This window comes from Macaca thibetana, chromosome 11 (assembly GCF_024542745.1).
Source record: "Macaca thibetana thibetana isolate TM-01 chromosome 11, ASM2454274v1, whole genome shotgun sequence".
NCBI lineage: Eukaryota > Metazoa > Chordata > Mammalia > Primates > Cercopithecidae > Macaca > Macaca thibetana.
In genome coordinates this window covers 95,833,413-95,859,962 of record NC_065588.1, presented here as the reverse complement: position 1 = coordinate 95,859,962, position 26,550 = coordinate 95,833,413, and the positions used below count along the sequence as shown (strand labels likewise).

General features: G+C 36.0%; 1 protein-coding gene across 9 annotated transcripts in view; it reads left to right on the top strand.

Moving 5' to 3' along the window:
• Positions 1 to 26,550, top strand: part of ANKS1B (ankyrin repeat and sterile alpha motif domain containing 1B) — a 1,295,786-nt gene that overhangs the window by 466,831 nt on the left and 802,405 nt on the right. For all 9 annotated transcript variants that reach the window (XM_050749329.1, XM_050749335.1, XM_050749328.1 and 6 more), the window contains exon 10: positions 23,122 to 23,287. In XM_050749329.1, the coding sequence (XP_050605286.1) occupies positions 23,122 to 23,287 (166 nt within the window). The remainder of the gene's footprint in view (positions 1 to 23,121; positions 23,288 to 26,550) is intronic.

Sequence of the window (26,550 nt, the reverse complement as noted above, 5' to 3'; positions counted from 1 at the left end):
TCAAAATTAAGGTGTCAGCGGGACTGATTCCTTCTGAGGTCTGTGAGAGAGAATTTGTTCCATTCTTTTTGGGTTTCTGACAATGTTTAGCATTTCCCAACTTGTAGCAGCATAATTCCAGTCTTCAAATGATGTTGTACCTGTGTACAAGTCTATCTCCAGATTTCTTCTTTCTATAAGGACACTTGTCATTGGATTGGGGTCCAGCCTAATAACCTCGTTTTAATTTAACTAATTTCATCTGCAGTGACCCTATTTCTTTTTTATATTATTATTATACTTTAAGTTCTTGGGTACATGTGCACAATGTGCAGGTTTGTTACATATGTATACATGTGCCATGTTGGTGTGCTGCACCCATTAACTCGTCATTTACATTAGGTGTATCTCCTAATGCTATCCCTCCCCGCCCTCCCCACAATAGGTCCCAGAGTGTGATGTTCACCTTCCTGTGTCCAAGTAATATCATTGTTCAGTTACCACCTATGAGTGAGAACATGCAGTGTTTGGTTTTCTGTTCTTGCGATGGTTTGCTGAGAATGATGGTTTCCAGCTGCATCCATGTCCCTACAAAGGACATGAACTCATCCTTTTTTATGGCTGCATAGTATTCCATGGTGTATATGTGCCACATTTTCTTAATCCAGTCTGTCACTAAATAATGCCACATTCTTATGTCCTGGGATTAGGACTTTGACACATGAATTTTGGGAGGACATAGTTTAACCCGTAACATACCCAAAGTAGCATTCTTAGAACCCACACTGGTTTCTCAGAACTTGGTTGTTGAGATTTTTTGTTTTCAGATGTTAAATTGGTACCTCCAATTTTGAAGTGGCTGACCAAGCAATGCTTATCTAAGACTCAAGCTCCATGAGGTTTCATCAGTAACTTCTAAAGAGGGATGCTATCCCAACACCCATTCACAGCTCAGACGATTGATATTGGCTAGATCTGATTAGTTTTTCTCATGCATGACACTGAGAGTCAGGCTTCCCTCCACCCACACTCCTATTTTATTATTTAATAGAACCATATAGAGTATCCAGTATTTAGCATTTTTTAGATAAAGTAATAATTATGCGATGCATGTAAATGTTACTTTACAGTACCATGCTTTAGAAATAATAATGGCAGTTTATCAATCCCATCTGCTCCCAGGTGAGGGAAAAATTTTAACATGGCAAAAGTTCTAAAGTCCATGCTGTCTAAAGATCTGCTTTCTTTTTTTTTTTTTCAAGTATTACTAGCTTTATTATGGTATAGAGTAGTATTTTATACATTAGCTCATTTTATAGTAAAAACATTTATGTACAACTGTAGAGAAACTGCTGCACAGATAGCTCCAACTTAAATTAGAAAATATTTTCTCTGTAGAAAATAGTAAAAATTGTAACATTTACCAAGCTAACCCAACAAGTTCATTTAAACCAAAAAGTAGCTAAATACATTATACATTTATAAATACAGGTTGAATTCTGGGATCCAGGAGAAACTTTAGTTTCATTTATTGAAATAGCCATGTTTTAAGTTATGTGAAGTGAAATTTCTATTAATCTTCCCTCTTACTCTTAATTTATGCCGGATTATTTTTCTTTATGCTAAATCCATAATCCACAACAAGGTTTTGGCTGTTCTTTTCTAAAGGACAGGTACCATATCCTTTTAATCTGCTTGATAAGGTACCCATGCCTATCCAAATAATGAAAAGGTTCAGTTGTTATTAAAGCATGCCTAGTATTTGGGCAAAATCAGAATTTAATAAATTACACTGTCACCCTAGAGATCTCCTGTAACAAATGACAAATTAGCCGGAAAGAGGTTTACATCAATTCACACTTTGACTAACAGATGGTTAGTCTTTTAACTTTTATATAAAGTACCCGTTTTTTTCAAACCCTCACTAACACTGTGTATTTTACAGCAATTTGATCAAGAATGGTGTGTCATGTTGCTTTAATTTACATGTGTTTAATTATAAATGAAGTTGAGCATCTTTTCATATAAGAAATTTCTAGTTATTTTTGTAACTGCTTCTAATCTTTGCTCATTTTTTTTCTCTTATGTTGATAGTCTTTTTCATCTCAATTATTCTCTTTGTATATTAAAGAGATTAACCCTTTCTTATATTTGTCAAAGGTTTTCCAAAATTTTTTATTTGTCTCTTGATCCCTATATTTTAGTTGCTTTGTACAGATTTAATAGTAGTATATATTCAAATGTATCAATCTTTTTCTCTACAGCTTTGGTTATGTGTCTGGTTACAGCTTCTGGTCAAAAGTTATTCTTATTTCAATATTATTATAACAAGTATATTTACTAATTGTTTAAACCTTTATCAGGATTAATTTGATATAAGGAATGTAGTAGTAATTCAAGTTTAGTATTTCTCTCTAAATTACTAGTTGGTTACCTCACTGACAATTATATAAGTCATGGTTTTCTTACTGATTTGAAATACCACCTTTATAATGTAATAAATTTCTGCCTTTAATAAATTTATTAATGTAATAAATTCTCTTGCCTTTCAATTATAGTACCAGAACCATTTGTAGTTTACATAAATATCTGACATAGGTTTATCTCCATCCCCTCCGTTACCTTTCTCTTTTCAAGTTGATACCTGGCTATTGTCACATATTTATTTTTCCAAATGCATGTTAGGCTTACTTGTCAAGAACTAAGTTGGAGTGGGAGGGAAACTGTATTGCAATGGTATTGCATTAAATTTAAAACCGAGAGAGAATCACCATCTTTAAAATATTGAGTCATAGTGCAAAATGGTAAGGTGTACTTTCCCACTGGTGTCCATTTTTATGTCCTTCTTTTAGCCCATGCCTCCTATGTGATGTCTTCTGCTGGTATATTGTTGTATTTGCTTCCTAATGCTGCTGTAACAAATTGCCACACATTTAGTGGCTTAAAAAAACAACACAAATGTGTGATTCTTCCGTTCTGGAGGTCCAGAATGGGACCTACCAGTCAAAAATATAGAAAGGGCTGCCTTCCTTTCTGGAGGCTATAAGGAAGAATCTGTTTTCTTGCCTTTTCCAGCTTCTATGAGCTGCTCACAGTCCTTGATTCATGGTGATATCATTTGGCTGTGTCCCTACCCAAATCTCATCTTGAACTGTAGCTCCCAGAATTCCCATAATTCCCATGTTGTGGGAGAGATCCTGTGGGAGATAACTGAATTATGGGGGCAGTTCCCCCATACTGTTCTCATGGTAGGGAATAAATCTCATGAAAACTGATGATTTTATACGGGGTTTCCCCTTTTGCTTGGCTCTCATTCTTTCTTGCCTGCTGTCATGTAAGACATCCTTTGCTCTTCTGCCATGATTGTGAGGCCTCCACAGCTACATGGAACTGTGAGTCCATTAAAATTATTTTTCTTTATAAATTACCCAGTCTTGGGTATGTCTTTATCAGCAGCATGAAAACAGACTAATACACATGGCTAACTTCAAGCTCCAAAACCAGTGACAGCCAGTCAAATACCTCGTGTTGCATCACTGACACTGGATCTCCTTTCTCCCTCTTCTACTTACAATGTCCTTTCTGAGTATACTGGGCCACCTGGATAATGCAGTATGATCTCCTCATAGCAAGATCTTTGACTTACATCTGCAAAGTTCCTTTTACTAGGTGTTACATAATGTATTCCTAGTTTCTGGGGATTCAGACATGGACATCTTTCAGAGCCATTATTCTGCCTACCACTGTTACGTGATGCTCCTTCCCCCATGGCTGCCTTTCTGTCATTCATTCTTTGCTCCCACCTAAAGAATCTTCTTTTTAAAAAGAAGTTATTTTTCTTCTGCTTTCATATTCATGTTGTAGTTTTTCTTATTTGAATGTCATTGTAAATCTTCAGGGGATACTTTTTCTTGATATTGTGGGAAGATGTCAGAGTAGTCAGACCACTTCCAAAAACTTTTACCTACCTTGAGTCATTAGGAACTGTGAGTCATTGCTAACTTTAAAAAAGCCATAAACCCACACTCTCTTGTATTAGTGTTACCTTCCCCATTATCAGAAAAATTCAGGAAGAAGTGAATATATGCAGGTAGTTTGCACCATAGTACTAATACAAAAGTTCTATTCTGATTGTCTCATTTTCTTAGCATCTTAAAACTCATCTAATTCAAACTGCTGTCTTCTACACTCAGAAGATGCCTTGTGTAGATCAGGCTAGGCTTGAAGACTCTAGGAACAGAGAATCTGCTACTTGCTAAGCAGCCAGTTTTATACTGCAAAGCTCTAATTGTTAGAAATCTTATCATCAGCTGCAATGTCTGTCCCTGTTACCATCTCACCATCTGCATTATTTCTACTCCCTTAGAGATAGATAACAATTCTGATCACTCTTTTACCTTTTAAATGTTTGTCATACACATTCCTCAGCACCTTTTCTTATTTATTTTTTTCTCATATGACATGGGTTTAGTACTCACCATTTTCCTCACTTATGTTCACAGAAAACAGTCTATTTGGTCTTTGTCCCTCCTCAAGTATCAGCCCCAGCACCAAGCCAAGTGCACCATGTGTGATCCCCCCACAGTGTCAAGTAAGATGCTTTAGTTTCCCATGTAGCCAAGAATAGAGCTGTGCTAGGAAGCAAGTTCACTGACATGCCCTATCAAAGTAGTCTAGAAATGCCTCTAGGTCACCTCATTTCTGATTTGAAAAACTGCATTATTGGTACTTTTGGGCAACTACTGTGTCTACATCTGGGTTCCTGATTGTTGCTAAGATCTTTCGTAAGTCAGAAGGCCAAGTCTTCCCCCCGTCTCTTTGATGAATAAAACCTTGCACTGCCTTACTAAAGGAAATTCAGCACAATCCAGTTAGCCCGCCTTTTATGAACCTGTGAAGCCAAATCATTCCCAATACTAATTAGCACAGAAGAGTGGAGGCCTATCACTCTTTCTAGGCTAAATATCATACTTGTATTAAATCAGCTAATGTCACATTAATTTCTTTAACTGGCGTGTTGCAATCTGACTCATACTGTCAGCTGTAACTCCTCATATTTTTTTCATAGTATTGCTAATCCACATAGCTCCATGATGAATTTTTATAACTCTTTTCTCTACTGAAGCATAGAACCTTTTACTGAGTCACTAATAAAGTTTGACTTGTAATATTCTGCCCACCACTGATGGTTTTAAATTTTATAGAAACACAGTGTAAATAACGTATGAATGCTTATTATATAGATTTCTTATTGCTAATATTTATTTTTCTTTGGAGGCATAATGTTCTCTTATTAAGTGCTGTCAGTATGCATGATTAGTCACTTTAAGCAGTATTATTTGGTCCACACATTGCACAATTGACAGTAGCAGGTAGGATAAAGCAATCTAAGTAAGCCAAAGCATCAGAGCTATACATTCCCCCAGGAGCTGTACATTTAGGTGGCACAGGTCCTAACGGACCTGTTTAGGATTCAGGGACTGGACATCAGTCTCTTGAAAGAGAGCTGTCAAAGACCAAGGCAGAGAACACAGTCCTAAGCCTGCTACTATTATAAAAATTCAAGTGCAAAAACAAGTCTAGGATCCATAATCAGTCATTAGAAAAACGGTAAGGAGAAGACTAGGAAGGACTTTGTATTGTAGTTTGAGAGCCGGCTTACCTGCAGAAGAAAGGAACATCAGGTAAACTTAGAAGGTTTTCAACTCCTATCTCTGCTTCTCAAACAGCATTTCTGGACCCACCCAGGACCTACGGGAACTTGCTGCCCTAAGGAGAAGGACACAGACCTGGCTGGCTTTGCTACCTGCTAATCACTGAGCCCTAGTGCCTTGAGTCAATAGAAGTGGTAGCCAGGTAGAGTTTACAGTGTGCCTGGGGCAAGACCCAGTGCTGTGCTGGTTTCAAGTCTGACAGCACAGTTTCAGTGGCTGTGGCCACAGGGGTGTTTGCATCACCATACCCCAAATTCCAGGTGGCTCAACAGAGAGAGAGAGAGAGAGAGATTGAGACACTCACTCAATTTGTTTAGGAGAAAGTAAGGAAAGAGAACAAGAGTCTCTGCCTGGTAATCAAGAGAATCATTTCAGATCTTATCCAAGATCATCAAAATGGTAATTCTATGAGTCTGCAAAAGCTACAGCATTATTGGGCTTAGAACCTACATCCCTTTGAGTATCTGGAAAGCCTTCCCAAGAAGGACAGGCACAAACAAGCCTGGACTGCGAAGACTACAAGAAACACCTAACTCTTCAGTGTCCAGACGTTGATGAACATCTATAAGCATCCAGACAATCCTGGAAAATATGACCTCACCAAATGAACTCAGTAAGGCACTAGTAACTAATCCTGGAGAAATAGAAGTACATGACCATTCGGACAGATAATTCAAAATAGCTGTGTTGAGGAAACTCAAAAGAAATTCAAGATAAGACAGAAGGAATTCAAAATTCTATTAGATAAATTTAACAAAGAGAATGAAATAATTAAAAAGAATCAAGTAGAAATTCTGGAGCTGAAAAATGCAATCAACACACTGAAGAATGCATCAGTCATTTAATGGTAGAATTGATCAAGCAGCAGAAGAAATTACTGAGCTTCAAGACAGGCTGTTTAAAAATACACAGTCAGTCTTGGCACGGTGGCTCACATCCGTAATCCCAGCACTTTGGGAGGCTGAGGCGGGCAGATCACCTGAGGTCGGGAGTTCGAGACCAGCCTGACCAACATGGACAACCCCATTTCTACTAAAAATACAAAATTAGCTGGGCATGGTGGTGAGAGCTTGTAATCCCAGCTACCTGAAGGCTGAGGCAGAAGAATTGCTTGAACCCAGGAAGCAGAGGTTGCAGTGAACTGAGATCATGCCATTGCCCTTCAGCCTGGGCAACAAGAGTGAAACTACATCTCAAAAAAACAAAAAACAAAACAAAACAAAAAACACAGTCAGAGGAAACAAAAGAAAAAAACAATAAAGCACAACTATATGCTCTGGAAAATAGCCAGAAAAGGTCAAATCTGAGAGTTATTGGCCTTAAAGGGGAGGTGGGGGTAGAAAGTTTATTCAAAGGGATGATATTGGAGAACTTCCCAAATCTAGAGAAAGATATCAACATTCAAGTACAAGAAGATTATAGAATACCAAGCAGATTTAAACCAAAGAAGATTACTTCAAGGCGTTTAATAATCAAAGTCCCAAAGGTCAAGGATAAAGGAAGGATCCTAAAAGCAGCAAAAGAAAAGAAACATAACATGCAGTGGAGCGCCAATATGTCTGGCAGCAGACTTTTTAGTAGAAACTTTGCAGGCCAGGAGAGAGTGGCATGACATATTTAAACAGCTGAAGGAAAAAAATTTTACCCAGGAATAGTGTATCTGGTGAAAATATGCTTTAAGCATGAAAGAGAAATAAAGATCTTCCCAGACAAGCAAAAGCTAAGGGATTTCATCAACAGCAGACCTGTCCTACAAGAAATGTTAAAGGGAGTTATTAAATCTGAAAGAAGAGCGTGTTAATGAGCAAGAAGAAATCATCCATAGGTACAGAACTCACTGGAAATAATAAGCACACAGAAAAACACAGAATATTATAGCACTGTAATTGTGGTGTGTAAATTACTCATATCTTAAGTAGAAAGATTATACAATGAGCCAATCAAAAATAACAACTATAACAACATTTGAAGACATACACAATACAATAATATATAAAGAGAAGCAACAAAAAGTTAAAAAGCAGGGGGACAAAGTAAAAGTGTAGCGCCTTCATTAGTTTACTTTTTGCATGTTTGTTTGTTTAAGCAATCATTGTTATATTGTCACCAGTTAAAATAATGGATTATAAGATAGTATTTGCAAGGCTCATGGTAACCTCAAAGCAAAAGCATACAATGGATATATAAAAAATGAAAAGAAAGAAATTAAATCATAGCACCAGAGAAAATCACTTTCACTAAAAGAGAGAAAGGACAGAAGGAAAGAGGCAAGAGAATACTGAATGAGACTCTGAGAAGACTGACTTCAAATAGAGTGGCTGAATGGATGAAAAAACAAGAGCCAATGATCTGTGCCTGCAAGAAACACATCAGCTATAAAAATACACATAAACTGAAAATAAAAGGATGGAAAAATATATTCCAAGCCATTGGAAACCAAAAAAGAATAGGAATAGCTGTACTTATATCAGACAAAGTAGATTTCAAGACAAAAACTGTAAGACAAGTCAGGCAAAGAAGGTCATTATATAATGATAAAAGGGTCAATTCAGCAAGAGGATATAACAATTGTAAATATATGTGCACCCAACCATTGGGCACCCACATATATAATGGAAACATTATTAGAGCTAAAGAGATAGATAGGCCCCAATACAATAATAGCTAGGTATTCAACACCCCACTTTCAGCATTGGACAGATCTTCAAATAGAAAATCTGCAAAGAAACATTGAACTTAATCTATACTATACATCAAATTCACCTAATAGATATTTACAAAACATCTCATTCAATGACTGAAGAATACATATTCTTTTCCTTAGCACATGGATCATTCTCAAGGATAGGCCATATGTTAGCTCACAAAACAAATTTGAAAACATTCAACAAAATTTAGATAATATTAAGCATTTTCTCTGGCCACAGTGGAACAAATAATAACAAGAGGAATTTTGGAAACTATACAGACACATGAAAATTAAAAAATATGCCCTGAAATGACCAGGGGTCAATGAAGAAATTAAGAAGGAAATTGAAAAATTTCTCAAAACAAACCATAATGGAAACATGACATACCAAAATCTATAGGATATAGTGAAAGCAGTACTAAAGCAGTACCTGTAAATGCCTACATCAAAAGGAAGAAAAACTTCAAATAAACAACCAATTGATGCATCTTAAAGAATTAGAAAAGCTAGAACAAACCAAATTTAAAATTAGTAGAAAGGATATTAAAAATCATATCAGAGATAAATGAAATTGAGATGAAGAAATCAATACAAAATATCAATAAAACAAAAAGTTGTTTTTTTGAAAAGATAAACATTGGCAAACCTTTAGCCAGACTAAGATTGACATACCTTTATCTAGACTAAGAAAAAAAGAGAGAAGTTCCAAATAAATAAAGTCAGAGATGAAAAAGGAGACATTACAACCTATACAGCAGAAATTCAAAGGATCATTAGTGGGTTCTATGAGAAACTATAGGCCAATAAATTGGAAAACCCAGAAGAAATGGATAAATTACTACACACAGACAACCTATCCAAATTGAGCCATAAAGAAATCCAAAACCTGAACAGACTAATAACAAGTAATGAGATTGAAGTTGTAATAAAAAGTCTCCCAGCAAAGAAAAGCCTAGGACCTGATGGTTTCACTGCTGAATTCTATCAAACATTTAAAGAAGGACTAATACCAACCCTACTTAAACCATTCCAAAAAGTAGAGGAGGAGAGAATACTTCCAAACTCGTTCTATGAGGCCAGCAATACACTGATACCAAAAACAGACAAAGACCCATAAAAAAAAGAAAAAAAAAACCAAACTACTGGTCAATATCTCTGACTAATATTGATGCAAAAATCCTCAACAAAATGCTAGCAAACTGAATTCAACAATATATTAGAAAGATCATTCATCATGACCAAGTGTGATTTATCCCTGGGAGGCAAGGATGGTTCAACATATGCAAATCAACCAATATAATACATCATATCAACAGAATAAAGGATAAAAACCCTATGATCATTTCAATTGATGCTGAAAAAGCATTTGATGAAATTCAGCATCCTTTCATCACAGAAAACCTTAAAAAAACCTGAGTATAGAAGGGATATATCTTAACATAATAAGAGCTATACATGACAGATCAACAGCTAGTATCATACTGACTGGGGAAAAACTGAAAGCCTTTCCTCTAAGATCTGGAACACAACAAGGATTATCACTTTTGCCACTGTTAGTCAGCATAGTACTGGAAGTCCTAGATAGAGCAGTCAGACAAGAGAAAGATATAAAGGGCATTCAAACTGGAAAGGTAGAAGTCAAAGTATTCTTGTTGGATATATATATGTGTGTGTGTGTGTGTGTGTGTGTGTATATATATATATATATATATTCAAGTGATTCTCCTGCCTCAGCCTCTTGAGTAGCTGAGATTACAGGCACCCAACACCACGCCCAGCTAATTTTTTTTTTTTTTTGTATTTTTACTAGCGATGGGGTTTCACCACGTTGGCCAGGCTGGTCTCAAACTCCTTACCTCAGATGATCCACCCGTCTTGGCCTCCCAAAGTGTTGGGATTACAAGTGTGAGCCACCGCACCTGGCATGATCTTATATTTGGAAAAACCTAAAGACTCCACCAAAAAAATGAGAACTAATAAATTTAGTAAAGTGTCAGGATACAAAATCAACATATGAAAGTCAGTAGTATGTCTATATGCCAAGAGTGAACAACCTGAAAAAGAAATCAGAAGAGTTATTGCACTTACAATAGCCACAAACAAAATTAAATAACTAGGAATTAGCTAAAGAAGTGAAAGATCTCTACAATGAAAACAATAAAATACTGATGAATGAAATTAAAGATGATAGAAGAAAATGAAAAGATACTTCATATTTATAGATTGGTAAAATCAATATTGTTGAAATGTCCATACTACCCAAAGCAATGTACAGATTTAATGCAATCCCCATTCAAATACCAATGATATTTTTCACAGAAATAAAAAATACAATTCTAAAATTTATATGGAACTACAAAAGACCCAGAAGAAACAAAGCTATCCTGAGAAAAAAAGAACCACACTGAAGGAATCACATTACCTGGATTCAAATTATACTACAGAGCTATGGTAACCAAAACAGCATGATACTGCATAAGAACAGACACATAGACCAACAGAATAGAATAGAGAACACAGAAACAAATCCACACATCTACAGTGAACTCATTTTTTTACAAAGGTGCCAAGAACATACATTGGGAAAAAAACAGTCTTTTCTTTTTTTTAAAATTAATTTTATTTTAAATTCCAGGATACATGTGCAGAATGTGCAGGTTTGTTACATAGGTAAACTTTTGCCATGGTGGTTTGCTGCACCTATCCACCCATCACCTGGGTGTTAAGCCCCACATGCATTAGCTATTTATCCTGATGCTTTCCCTCCCCCTGCCCCCACAACAAGCCCCAGTGTGTGTTGTTCCCCTCCCTGGGTCCATGTGTTCTCATTGTTTAGCTCCCACTTATGAGTGAGAACATGAAGTGTTTGGTTTTCTCTTCCTGTGTTAGTTTGCTGAGGATAATGGCTTCCAGCTTCATCCACGTCCCTGCAAAGGACATGATCTTGTTCCTTTTTATGGGTGCACAGTATTCTCTGCCGTCAAAACTTGATACCTATATGCGGGATAATGAAACTAGACCCTCATCTCTCCCCATATATAAATATCAAATGAAAACAGATTAAAGACTTAAATCTAAGATGTCAAACTATGAAACTGCTATAAGAAAAGTTTGGGGAAACTCTCCAGTGCATTTGGTCTGGGCAAAAAGTTTTTGAGTAATACCCCTCAAGCATAGGCAATACAACAAAAATGGACAAATGGGAGCGCATCAAGTTCAAAAGCTTCTGCACAGCAAGGGAAACAACACAGTGAAGAAGCAACCCACAAAATGGGAGAAAATGCAAACTAATAATCTAATAGGTGATAACTAGAATATAAAAGGAGTCCAAACAACTCTATAGGAAAAAATCAAATAACCCACTTAGAAAATGGGCAATAGATTTGAATAGACATTTCTCAAAAGAAGACATACAAATGGCAAACAGGCATATGAAAAGGTGCTCTGCATCACTGATCATCAGAGACATGCAAATCAAAACTACAATGAGATATCATTTCACCCCAGTTAAAATGACTTTTATCCAAAAGACAGGCAATAACAAATGCTGGTGAGAATGTGGAGAAAAGGGAACCATGGTACACTGTTGGTGGGAATGTGAGATAGGGCATCCACCAATGAGAATAGTTTGGAGGTTCCTCAAAAAACTAAAAATGGAGCTATCATGTGATTTAGCAATCCCATTGCTGGTTATATACACCCCCTCACCCCCAAAGGAAAACACTATATGGAAGAGATGGCCCTACTCCCATGTTTGTTGCAGCACTGTTCACAGTAGAAAAATTTGGAAGCAACCTAAGTGTCCATCAACAGAAGAATGGATACAGAAACTGTGGTACTTATACACAGCAGAGTACTATTCAACCGTAAAAGAGAGATCCTTTTATTTGCAACAACATGGATAGAACTGAAAGTCATTATGTTAAGTGAAATAAACCAGGCATGGAAAGACAAACGTCACATGTTCTCACTTATTTGGAGAATCCAAAAGTCAAAATAATTGTACTCATGGAGACAGAGAGTAGAATGATGGTTACCAGAGGCTGAGAAGTATAGTGGGAGGTCTGAGGGTGGGAGTTGTGGATGGTTATTGGGTTCAAAACATAGTTACAAAGAATAAATAAGATAGAGTATTTGATATCACAACAGGGGCACTATAGTCAATAACAATTGTATATTTTAAGATAACTGAAAGGGTATAATTGGACTTATGTAACACAAGGGATAAATGCTTGAAGGGATGGTTACCCCATTTTCCATGATGTAATTATTACATATTGCTTGCCTTTATAAAAATAGCAAATGTACCACATAAATACATACGCCTACTATACACCCACAAAAATTGCATATTTAAAAGTTGTAAAAAAAAATAGAAAAGAAAAATGATAGAGGCCAAATGTCAAGAAAAAAGCAAAAACTATTAATCTATTTTGAGCCCAATATTGCTGGACTGGAGAAAATGAAGTCTTGAAGGAGTCAGAAATTGTTGCATTGCAGTCCTTTTAATCCCTCTTGCCTATTACCAGGATTAACCATCAAGGATATATTGGCAATTAGTCTGTGTATTAAGGTCAAGGTTTCCCAGTGTAGGGAAGGGGACATACAAAGGCTTGAAAATGGGCAGAGCTAGGTACTAACTAACAATGTGCAGTGTCCTCTTTCCCTTATTTCTGGCAATAAATATCTGGTCATAGTCATTTTTATCTTTGACACAATCACATGAACACTAGATCTGGTGCCAGAAGACCTAGGTTGGTTCCCTAACACTTGCATTAACAAGATGCTTAATATTGGACAAGTCACTTAATAATTTCAGTCTAGTTTCTAGATGGCAGTGATAGTAGCATTGGCTGGATTGTTGTGAGGGCTAAATGAGAATCATCTTGGCAAATAAAATACTATTCACTTTGCAGATGATAAAACACTGCCTAAATATAAGTTGCAATTCTTCCCACAGTGGGGAATTTATGATAGTTTCGGATCTGTGATAGTTTGAATCTGTGATGGTTTTTGGATGACATTGTTTCAGACTTTGACAAATGTTTATTAAGTGCGTACTATATGAAGAGGATTATCATGGTTCTTGCCCCTATGGTGCTTTAATTCTAGCAGAGGATGTGAGCCATTAAATTCTAACTGATATAGTAATTTATGCATTTATTTTTTCATCATATACTCGTAGAGTCTTACTATGAACATGGAATTTTGCTAGGTGCTAAATAAGTATGTCTTTAGAAATTAATCCCATTTATCTTATCAACTAATGGGATTATGTTTAAACTTATTAGTCAAGGAATTTTGTTTCTTCTTTCCTATCTTGTTAATTAAATGAGTTTACTATTTAGATCATTAATGTATTTAATGAAGTCATTCAGCAAGGAAATTCTGAGATATTATGAGAGACCATGTTAAATGTTTAAAAAGAATCAACATGTACTATGACTAGCATTTTATGATTCTCTAATCAAATAAAGTTATAACGAAAAGAAAAGAGTTTGCTTTGACCGTCCTTACTCTTAGAAGCTTCATGCTAGTTTTGAAAATGAATTGATTCTAGAAGAGAGGCAGGACTGGAGACAAGGAGGATAGTTTGGAAGTTGTTCCAGCAGTTCAGGTGAAATATAATGGTGGTCTGGACTAGCATGCGGTAGCTGGGGTGGAGAGAAATAAATGTATTTGAGGTAGAATTCAATGGCGAAGTATAGGACTTGAGGATTTATTGGGGATAACAGAGGAATGAAAAGTGAAGCGTACCCCAGGTTCTTTTAGTGCCTGGGTATATGGAAGTATGGATTACTGATACAGAACAAAGGAGAAGGAATGATTTGAGGAAAACTTAACAAAATGTTTCAAAATTTTTCTTTTTTAAAAATAAGCATGAAGTTAATAATCAATGCCTTGGAAAAGATGAACATGAGGGAAGATTTATCCTACCAAATAGTAAAATCAATGTAAAGGCTCCACTAATTAAGACAGTGTAATTCTGGTACAGATATACTTCAGAAATGTGTGAGTTTGGTTTCAACCACCACAATAAAGTGACTATTACAGTAAAGTTAGCCACATAATTTTTTTGGTTTCCCAATGTATATTAAAGTTATGTTTACACTATACTGTAGTTTATGAAGTGTGCAGTAGCGTTATGTCTAAAAAAGAGTACATACCTAATTAAAAATACTTTATTGCTAAAACATGCCAACGATCATCTGAGCCTTCAGTGAGTCATAATTTTTTGCTGGTGGAGGGTCCTGCCTTGATTTGGATGGCCACTGACTGCTCAGAGTAATAGTTGCTGGAGCTTAGGTGACTGTGACAGTTTCTTTCTTTTTTTTTCTTTCAACTTTTATTTTAAGTTCCATGGTACATATACGGGATGTGCAAATTTGTTAGGTAAACATGTGCCATGGTGGTTTGCTGCACAGATCAGCCTATCACCTAGGTATTAATCCCAGCATCCATTAGCTATTCTTTCTAATGGTCTCTTCCCCCTGCCTCCCTGACATGCCCCAGTGTGTGTTTTTTCCACCCATGTGTACATGTGTTCTCATTGTTCAGCTCCCACTTATAAGTGAGAACATGTGGTATTTGGTTTTCTGTTCCTGCATTAGTTTGCTGAGGAAAATGGCTTCCAACTCCATCCTTGTCCCTGAAAAGGACATGATCTCATTCCTTTTTATGGTTGCATAGTATTTCATAGTGTATATGTATCACATTTTCTTTATTCAGTCTATCATTGGTGGCCATTTGGGATGACTCCATGTCTTTGCTATTGTGAACAGTGCTGTGGTGAACATATATGTGCATGTATCTTTATAATAGAGTGATTTATAATCCTTTGGGTATATACACAATAATGGGATTGCTGGGTCAAATGCTATGTCTGCTTCTAGATCTTTAAGGAATTGCCACACCATCTTCCACAATGTTTGAACTAATTTACACTCCCACCAACAGTGTGAAAGTATTCCTTTTTCTTTTCTGCAACAAGGCAGCATCTGTTGTTTCTTGACTTTTTAATAATCATCATTCTGACTACATTAGGTGATCTCATTGTGGTTTTGATCTGCAATTCTCTAATGATCAGTGATGTTGAGCTTTTTTTCATGTTTCTTGGTGAATGAATGTCTTCTTTTGAGAAGTGTCTGTTTATGTCCTTTGCCCACTTCTTAATGGGATTGCTTTTTTCTTGTATACTTGTTTAAGTTCCTTGTAGATTCTGGATATTAGACCTTTGTCAGATGTATAGATTGCAAAAATTTTCTCCCATTCTGTAGGTTGTCTGTTCACTCTGTTGATAGTTTCTTTTGCTGTGCAGAAGCTTTTTAATTTAATTACATCCCATTTGTCAATTTTTATTTTTGTTGCAATCGCTTCTGGCATTTTCGGCATGAAGTCTTTGTCCATGCCTATGTCCTGAATGGTATTGCCTAGATTTTCTTTTAGTGTTTTTATAGTTCTACATTTTACATTGAAGTCATCAATCCATCTTTAGTTAATTTTTGTATAAGGTGTAGGGAAGGGGTCCAGTTTCAATTTCCTGCATATGACTAGTCAGTTCTCACAGCACCATTTATTAAATAGAGAATCCTCTCTCCATTGCTTGTTTTTGTCAGGTTTGTCAAAGATCAGATTGTTGTAGATGTGTGGTATTATTTCTGCGTTCTCTATTCTCTTCCACTGGTCTATGTGTCTGTTTTTGTCACCAGTTCCATGCTTTTTTCATTACTGTAGCTTTGTAGTATAGTTTGAAGTTGGGTAGCATGATGCCTCCAACTTTGTTCATTTTGCTTGGGATTGACTTGGCTATTCAGGCTCCTTTTGGTTCCATATGAATTTTAAATTAGTTTTTTTTTTCTAATTCTGTGAAGAATGTCAATGGTAGTTTAATGGGAATAGCATTGAATCTATAAATTACTTTGGGCAGTATGGCCATTTTCACGATATTGATTCTTCCTATCTGTGAGCATGGAATGTTTTTCCATTTGTTGTGTCATCTCTGATTTCCTTGAGCATTGGTTTTTAATTCTCCTTGAAGAGGTCCTTTGCTTCCCTTATTAGCTGTATTCCTAGGCATTTTGTTCTCTTTGTAGCAGTTGCGAATGGAAGTTCATTCATTATTTGGATCTCTGCTTGCCTGCAGAAAAGATCATTGATAAAATTCAACATCCCTTCATGGTAAAAATTCTGAATAAACTAGATATCGAAGGAACATACCTCAAAATAATAACAACTGTATGTGACAAACCCATAGCCAACATCATACTGAATAGGCAAAAGCTGGAAGCATTCCCCTTGAAAACCAGCACATGACAGGGATGCTGTCTCTCACCACTCCCATTCAACGTAGTATTAGAAGTCCTGGCCAGGGCAATCAGGCAAGAGGAATAAATAAGGGGTATTCAAATAGGAAGAGAGGAAGTCAAATAATATTTGTTTGCAGATGACATGATCCTGTATCTAGAAAACCCCATCATCTCAGCCCAAAAGCTTCTTAAGCTGATAAGCAATTTCAGCAAAGTCTCAGGATACAAAATCAGTGGGCAGTTTCTAGTTTTGCTGCATTATTTGAGTCTTCGTTTCATGAAAGATTTCTTTGTAGCATGCAAAGCTGTTTAATAGCATTTTACTCACACTAGAACTTCTTTCAAAATTGGAGTCAATCCCCTTAAACCCTGCCACTGCTTTATCAACTAAGTTTGTGTAATATTCTAAATCCTTTGTTATCATTTCTATAATGTTCACAGCATCTTCACCAGGAGTGTATTTCATCTTAAAACGCTTTGTTCACCCATAAGAAGCAACTCCTCATCCATTCAAGTTTTACCATGGGATTACAGCAATTCAGTCCTATATTCAGGCTCCACTTCCAGTTCTCTTGCTATTTATCCATCACATCTGCAGTTACTTCCTCCACCAAAGTCAAGCCTATCAAAGTCCTCCATGAGGGTTGGAGTCAACTTCATCTAGACACATCGATGTTGATGTGTTGACTTCATCCTATGAATCACAAATGTTCTGAATGGCATCTAGAATGGAAAATCTTGTCTAGAAGGTTTTCAATTTACTTTGCTCAGTTTCATCAGAGGAATCACTTTCTATGACAGCTATAGCCTTATATAATGTATTTCTTAAATAATAAGACTTGAGACTCTAAATTAATCCTTGATCTCTGGGCTGAAAAATACATGTTTTGTTAACAGGCATGAAAACAACATTAATCACTTTGTACAACTCTATCAGAGCTCTTTGGTGATTAGTGGCTTTGTCAATGAGCAGTAATACTTTGAAAGGAATCTTTTCTTGTGAATAGTAGTTCTCAATAGTGGACTTAAAATATTCAGTAAACCATGCTGTAAACAGACATGCTGCCAACAGACATACTGTCATCCAGGTTTGTTATTTCATTTATAGAGTATAGGAAAAGTTGATTTAGCATCATTTTTAAGGGATCTAGCATTTTTGGAATGGTAAATGAGCATTGGCTTCAATTTAAAGTCATCAACTGCACTAGCCCCTAACAAAAGCGTTGGACTGTCCTTTTAAAGTTTGAAGTCAAGCATTGACTTCTCTTCTCTAGCTACGAAAGTCCTAGATGACATCTTCTGGTATGAGGCTATTTCATCTACATTGCAAATCTATTGTTTAGTGTAGTCACCTTCATCAATAGCTTCTCCATTAGCATTTGATGCTTCACCTTGCACTTTTATGTTATGGCGATGGTTTCTTTCCTTAAACCTTATGAACTAACCACAGCCAGTTTCAAACTTCTGCAGCTTCCTCACCTCTGTCAGCCTTCATTGAATTAAAGAGAATTAGAGACTTGCTCTGGATTAGGATTTGGCTTGAGTGAATATTGTGGCTGGTTTGATCTTCCATCCAGACCACTGAAACTTTCTCCATATCAGCAATAAGACTGTTTCCCTTTCTTATCATTTGTGTGTTCACCAGAGTAGCACTTTTAATTTCCTTCAAGAACTTTTCCTTTGCATTCACAGCTTGGCTAGCTGTTTGGCACAAGAGGCCTAGCTTTTTGATATGTCTTCTTCACTAACCTTAATCATTGTTAGCTTTTGATTTAAAGTGAGAGACGTGTAACTCTTCCTTTCACTTGAACTCTTAGAGGCCTTTGAAGGGTTACTGATTGGCCTGATTTCAATGTTGTTGTGTCTCAGGAAATAGGGAGGCCCAAGGAGAAGACGACACAGGGGAATGGCCAGTCCGTGGAGCAGTTAGAACACATACTACACTTATGCATTAAGTTCACCATTTTATATGATTGTGGATTGTGGCATTCCAAAACTATTACAACAGTAACATCAAAGCTCAATGATCACAGATGGCCATAACAGATATAATAATAATGATGAAAAATTTGACATATTGGGAGAATTACCAAAATGTGACACAAAATGAGAACATGTTGGAAAAATGGTGCTGATATATTTGCGCAATGCAGGGTTGCCATAAATCTTCATTTTGTAAAAAATGCAGTATCTGTAAAACATGATACACCTTGAGGTATGCCTGTACTGGAATAGACATATATATGGAACCAATTAGAAAGTCCAGATACAGATTCAATTCTGTGTAAACAGAAGGCATACACCTATTATCACAGGAATTCTATTTCAAAACAGTTGAATATGTAGACAAAATATATGAACAAGAATGTTTCCTTCGAAGCAAAACATTACAATTTCAATATGATAGGATTGGCTAGATAAATTATGACCAGGTATATATTGGGACCCAAGTTCATCATGTAGACATATAATTGTCATTGAAAAGGGTACAAAATATATCATTAGAGTTAATAACACATTAGTAAATATTTTATATAATACTATGCTTATATATAATATTTTAATAAGACTTACAGAATATCCTTTGAACCCTCCTGCCACTTTGGGTAGAAAACTGCAAATGCCATTCTCAAGATTCTATAGAATCTACAGGGCATACAATTTCCATGGCATACAATTTCCATTCTCATTATCATCTCTCGATTTCATTTATTTTTCTCATCTGCTGTCTGTTCTTGACTCTTCCCCATCACTACTAGAACAGGCAGCATAACCCTGGTTACTTGCTCCAAGAGACTTTGTATGGGAAAATTTATAACAACATTATCCTAAATAACAAAACACCTAGGAAACATTTAAGAGTCCATTGTCAGGAGAATGTCTAAATGAATTGTGGTATCCTTAAACAATGAGCTCCTGTACCATACTGAAAATAGATGAAACTCAGAAACATAATATTGAGAAAAATCACAGAACTAGAGCATTTGATACTATATATATAAAGTTTGAAAGCATACAGTACTAAAAATTTATTTTTTATTGATACTTACATGTATAGTTAAAATTTAACACGATCCAAGGAATTAAAAACACGAAGTTCAGAAAGCATTTAGCCTTGGTAGAGGAGGAAAAAGGGTAAGACTGGCTGGAAAGATGAACATGGGGTGGGTTGGGGGGCAGGTTTCAATGATATAATGGTAATATTCTACGTCTTAAACTGAGTAGTGGACACACATGGATCCATTTAAAAAAAAATATCTTGCATATCCTCTTTTGAGGGTCTCTTGTCAGATACTTTGTTGAAATACCTCTGTTTTTTACACTGAAATATTTGGTTACAAAAGCATTGTTTCACTATCTTCGTTTTTACCAACTCCTTCCCTCAGGGACCTCATCTTCCCTAAGGAAGGCAGGTTCTATAAAGACTTACATTCCGAGAAGAAATTATGGCCCTCCATTAGGAAGCAGAAGAGGGAGCACTTCATTATTGTTTAAAATATTTTTTCTTTCCTTTGCTCATACTCACATGTCCACACACATTCACAGAGTGAAACAGTCTGGGAGGATGTTCACCAAAATATTATCCTCAGTTATCTCAGCATGCTGGTTTTTCATGTGATTACTTTCCTCTTTCTTTATATTTTCAAATTATTCTCTAATAAACATATATACTTCATTTTTAAGGAAGAAAGCTAATTAACCCATTCTTTGTGGTTAAATTTCAAAGTGGTTTTCGAGGCTTTAAAAATCCTCAGAAGTGTTCATACACACTGTAAAATTCCGATTTAACTAATCCATGGGTTGTTTTGACTAATTTAATTTCAGGATGGAACTGGGAGTTTAACTGGAGACTCTTTTTTCATAGAATCTTTACAGTATTATCATTGTAATCTCAGTTTTTCACTTTTTATATGCAAATCAGTGAACAATACTAACTGAACTGAAAGGCAAAATAATTTACATTTGAAAAAAAATAATCATTTCTCTAACTTGTATTAGAGAAATGATTAAACAAATAGCTTTGTTTAAAGGACACTAGAGACTGTTCAGTTGATCAATACGTATTTATTGAGCATCAACTCATCAACTATTGGAAGGATCTGTATTAGATTCTAGGGATAAAGTGGTGAACAAGACAAATTCCAGCCTTCAGGGAGCTTATAGTAACCTGCTGGACTCATTGTACAATGTCTTTCATCCACAATTTTATCAACAGATAATTCTGCTGGAAGATTTTCAGTAATGTGGAATTCCTTCTGTTGCTTTCTAATGCTATCTGTTAACTAATTTTATAGTGTATTTTTATTTTAAAAGGTAAACAATATTATTAATTCATAGAAAATTATTTTTTGTATTGAGCCAAATTTGCCCTTCTTGACTTATAAACATTAGTCTTTGTCTTGTCTTTGTGGACTTTAGAATAAATCTACCACAGTAACTTTTCCCCATCCCCCCTTTGTGGGATAGTTCATGAGGGATAGCCTTTCAAATCGTTGAGAAAACTATTATGTGGCTGTAAGGCTTCTCTGGATAGAACACTGCAGATCCTTTCATCATTTCTTCTCTGACATGGTTTCAAAATTATATGTCATCCTGATTGCTTTCCTCTGGATGCCTTCTACTTTGTCACCCTTTGTTGTTAAAAATAAATTACTCCCAATTTCCTGCTTTCAATGGAGTATCATGACCATAATTGACTCTCTGATGTGTGAGGGTCTTGTATGATCTGAAAGCAATTACCCTGACCTTGAATTCTGCTTTACTGTAGTATCCCTGTGGAAAAACTAGGAATTCATACTAAATCTTTATCAGCCCTAGAATATACTTAGGGAGATTTTTCAGAAGTATTAGTTTATTTTCTTATTTGTCTTTTTCTCGATTGTGAAGCATACTTTATAAAGGTAGCACATACAGATGGTCTACAACTCATGATGGTTCAACTTATGAGGTTTTGACTTTGCAATGGTGTGAAAGCAGTGTATGTTCAGTAGAAACTGCACATCATTTTGAATCTTTTCCTAGGCTAGCAATATACCCTATGATAGATCCTCTCTCATGATGCTGGGCAGTGGTAGGAAGCCACAACTCCCAGTCAGCCACAAGATCGCAAGGGTAAATAACCAATACTCTGCAATCTGGTACTGTGTTACCAGATGATTTTGCCCAAGTGTAGGCTAATTAAGTGTTCTGAGCACATTTAAGGTAGGCTAGGCTAAGCTATGCTGTTTGGTAGGTTAAGTGTATTAAATGCAGTTTCTACTTACAATATTTTCAACTTACTTTGGGTTTTTTGTAAAGTCGAGGAGGATATGTAGCAAAAATAAAATATGATTGTGAATTTCATCATGCAGAATTTCACAGTCTTCTCCAGCAGACTGTGAACTTCTTAAGAGCAAGGATTCTGTCTCATTAGTTTTAAAAAATGTCCAGCATTTAGCACATGATTTATATATATAATATATAACTATGCTGCATATTATATTACATATATAATAGATGCCTAGTAAGTATTTGTTGACCAATGAATACCTTTTGTACAAGAAATTAAAATCTTATAAAGTGAAATAAATTCTAATTTTTAGAATATATCAAATAATCAATCATATAGAACTGTATCTACATTTTATCCTAACCTGAAAAGAGTACCTTAGTATATTAGTTAACGGTATTTACAAGGAAAAATACTAGTGTGCTGGATGGCAAGACATTTAACTCTAAATGACAGAAAACCCAAGTAGCAATGGCTCAAACTGTAAGAATGTTATTATTTATGTAAGAAGCCTGGAGAAACTGGCCCTGGGTCTATTTGAGCAGCTCAATGATATCATCAAGGTCCCAGGCTCTTTTTATCCTTCTGTTGTTGTGCTTGGCTTGTTACCTTTTTGATCTGAAGATTATTGCCTTATGGTCACAAAATGCTTGCCCTAGCTCCAGATATCAAAACTGCATCCAAAGAGAGGAGCCTGGGGATGGCCTTGACTCTGAAAGTGCCTCCTTATAAGCTTCTTCTCTGGGGAAAAATGATTTTCCACGAGCCTTTAGCAAACTTCCTCTTACATCTAATGGGCCAAAGTTGAGTTATATGGCTGTCTCTAGGAGGCTGGCAAAGGAGTAGAGTCTTGGGAATGACTATTGATTAGTTAACCAACAGTTTATGCCACAACTAGATTATATATATATATATATATTACAAAGAGGGCAATGCCTTTACAATTCAGTAATAAATTCAGTCCTTTTAAATTATGAGGACTCTTAAAAATATCACTGATGACATTGGGGTTACATGATTCTATAGTTTATTCAAACAGATGAATCATCAGCTGTCAATCACTTTGGAAAGAACTAATGAACCTGATTATCTTTTCTAGTTTTTATAAATTAAACAAGGCCATTTCTTCATCACAAAGCTGTTTTTATTTTTTCTTCTTTTCAGGAGTCCTATCCAAAAAAGAGAAATTACACTATGGAAATTGTACCATCTGCTTCTCTGGATACATTTCCTTCAGAAAATGAGAACTTTCTGTGTGATCTCATGGACACAGCTGTTACAAAGAAACCTTGCTCCTTAGAAATTGCAAGGGCACCTTCCCCAAGAACTGGTAATATCTCTTACTCATGATTGGCCTGATTTGATTTACTTGTTTGTTTATGTAAAGATGCATCATTAACATTTTGATTTCCTACTATGTTATCAAAATGAAAGTTCCCCCAATGTAGTTCCAATAATTATTTTTTTGATTTTAAAGTGAGCCCAGGTAAGTCAGAGGGTTTTTTATTTGAAGTCTCCTAACTTCCCGGTAAAAGCCCTAATGGACATGGTAATGCTTTGATGAAGATGCTTGGAAACCTTTTAATAGTAAAAAAAACCTTCCAGGTAAGATACACAGCTTTGGGTCCTTCAGGAGTTCATAGCCAATTTGGTAGCAAGAGTGTTTTTATATCATTGTCTGCATCCTATCTGTTACCAAGTTATCAAATCTTACTTAGCTGCTTTATATATTTCGTGTCTTTTATGGCATTATCAGATCCATTATTTTATTTTTTTGTATTACAAACTAGTGAACAAAGCAAGACAAATATTATCCCTACTGCTGATAAAGAAATTAGAGTTTTAAGAGCAATAGTGGGGCCTATGCTTGAACATGGATTTTTGACTACCATTATAGTGTCTTTCTATTACTTTAAGAAAGAATACAGAATAATTACATGAGAGCTAGTGAAGGAGGAAATTTTCAAGTAGATGGTCAATATATTTAATGCTGCGAAGGAGTTGTTAGAAAAGTTCTGAAGAGAGGCTTCTTTTTGGTTTGGTAATGCGATTGCAACTTACTTTGCAATAGTAAATTTTAGAAGTGATGTGGTAAAAGCAGATGTCTGGAAGTTAATAGTGAGACATTGGGAAATGGGAAATAAGACACTGGGAAAGGGAGTAGAGAGTACAGATAACTCTTCCAAGGAGATGAGAAGAAGAGGTATGATAATAACATAAGAAAAAAGCAGGTGCAAGAGGGAAATAGCTAGTTTATGTTAGGATAAGTAAGACTTGGTCAAGTTTAGAGGAATTTTCTTGTAGAGCAAGGTATTGAAGATAAAGAATAAAAAGACAGAATGGGTAGAAGTTAAGACTCAGCTAGTTTAGGGAAACACAGACATTTTTTCCCCAGAGAGTAGGGAGAAGACAGCATGGTTATAAATGTAGAAAAATTCTGAAATATTTATTTTCAAATGGATTCAATTTCTGGGTAAGATAAAAGGTTGTTGGCTAAAAGTAAGAGCTAGACCTTAAGAAGGGTTAAATTAAAATTCAGGCCAGGAGCGATGGCTCATGCCTGTATTCTTAGCACCAGCCTATTATAGACACTACCTCATGCCTGTATTCCTAGCCAAGGTGGGTGGATCACTTGATCTCAGGAGTTCAAAACTAGCCTGGGCAACCTGGTGAAACCCCATTGCTGCAAACAATTAAAAAATTAGCTGAACGTGATGGCATATGCCTGTAGTCCCAGCTATTCAGGAGGCTGAGGTGGGAGGATTGCTTGAGTTGGGGAGGTCAAGGCTGCAGTAAACCATGGTCACACCACTGCACTGCAGCCTGGGTGACACAGCGACACCCTGTCTCTAAATAAATAAGTAAATAAAATTTAGAAAAGCCATTATACATTATAGTCTAGGAAGTTTTGTACAAGTGAAAAAAATGGATTTTTTGAGTAGTACTGTGGCTAGGGTGTTAATTAATCATGAATATACAGAAGGAAGATTTTTAAAGTAAGAGCATAGTAATGAAAATAGTAAATTTATTGAGCATTTATTATGTGGCAGATACTGTTCTAAGTGCTTTATATGCATTATTCCATATGATTCTTACAATGCTATGAGGTACTAATATCATTCTCATTTTACAGATAAGGAAACTGAGGCATTGAAACACTAGCTGGCCTCACAAGGTTACATGTTAATGAGGAGTGGATTTGGTACTTGACCTTGAGTTATCTAACTTGTGCTCTTAAACACTATACTATAGTGCTGCATTGCATTAGGGGATGAGGTAGGTAGATATTGGGAATCAAGTACTGAAACCTTCCAAGAAATGTAGAGATATGACTGAGGGTCCACATATGATAGCAATAAAATTAGAAAAAGAATGTTTTAATAGAATAGGGTAAACTTCAGATGAGCATCAGATTCTGGATGAAGGCCAGTAATGGAAAGTTATCCACAGCAGTCATGGAGAACGAAAACAATGCTGACCCCAGGCTATGGAAGTTGACAAGAATGAGGACTTTTCCATAAGAGAGATAATGAGGGAAATAGCATATTCAGGATGGAAAGCTTCATTAAAATAGGAAAATGTAGGAATAGATGTGCAAAATGTGAAAGAGCTTTAATTGGGGCACAGAGTGTAGGGAAATATCAGGGGTGATAGAGGAAAGAATGCAAAATTGAAGACACAGCTATGTATTAAGTAGTCAGAAACTAATTAAGTTCTTATGCATACTAGGGCACAGTTCTGAATGCTGAGGATATAAGGATGAAAACGACATGGACACAGATAATAAGGCTGATCAGGCTCAGGTCAACTCTTGCTGAAAACAAATAAAAATGCTGGATACAATATAGAAAAGAAAAAAACTTCTTAAAAGTATCAAAAACCTGATATGAAAATTACATAAATTGAATCACATCTAAATTAGGAATTTCTTTTTATCAGTTGGTTAGTAAGAAATAATCAGGCCAAAACATTGGTGAGGGTAGGAAATAAATGATGCACTAAAGCCACCTTTGTCCTGGGTGAACTTACTGAACCTGCTGATGAACTTCAGTGCTCAAGGCTTTTGTGGCTTTGGATACAGAAAACACTCAGGGACTGTAATATGAAATCCTTCCTCCATAGAACTAGGATTCTAAGGGCTACACCCTCAGAGGAATCAGAGGTAGTCTTGTATTCCCCACCCCAAGGGGACTGCAAGGAAAGATGATTTGTTGTGAGCAGAACAAGGCAGGTCAGGGGGTGGGAAATTCCTGAAGAGTTATTACTACTAACTAGCCCTCACAGATTGCCACCCAAAATTCGTATCACCTAGGTGGTCCAAAAAATGTCAATTTGTGCATTTAAAGTCATACCCTCAGGTATCAAGTGGAAGAAAATGTAATCCCTCTGGAGAAAAATATACTCTCCTCCATGGCCCCAAATAATTTCTATAAATACCTTTCCTATTATTAAAATTAGCAGTTTCTAATAATTAAGCCTATAGGGAAAGAAACCCCAAAAAGAACCAACAAAAACAAGGAAGAGCCGATCCACACCTTAAGTGCTTTCAAATGTTGAAATTAGTAGATGTAGACTATAAAATGACTGTGCCAT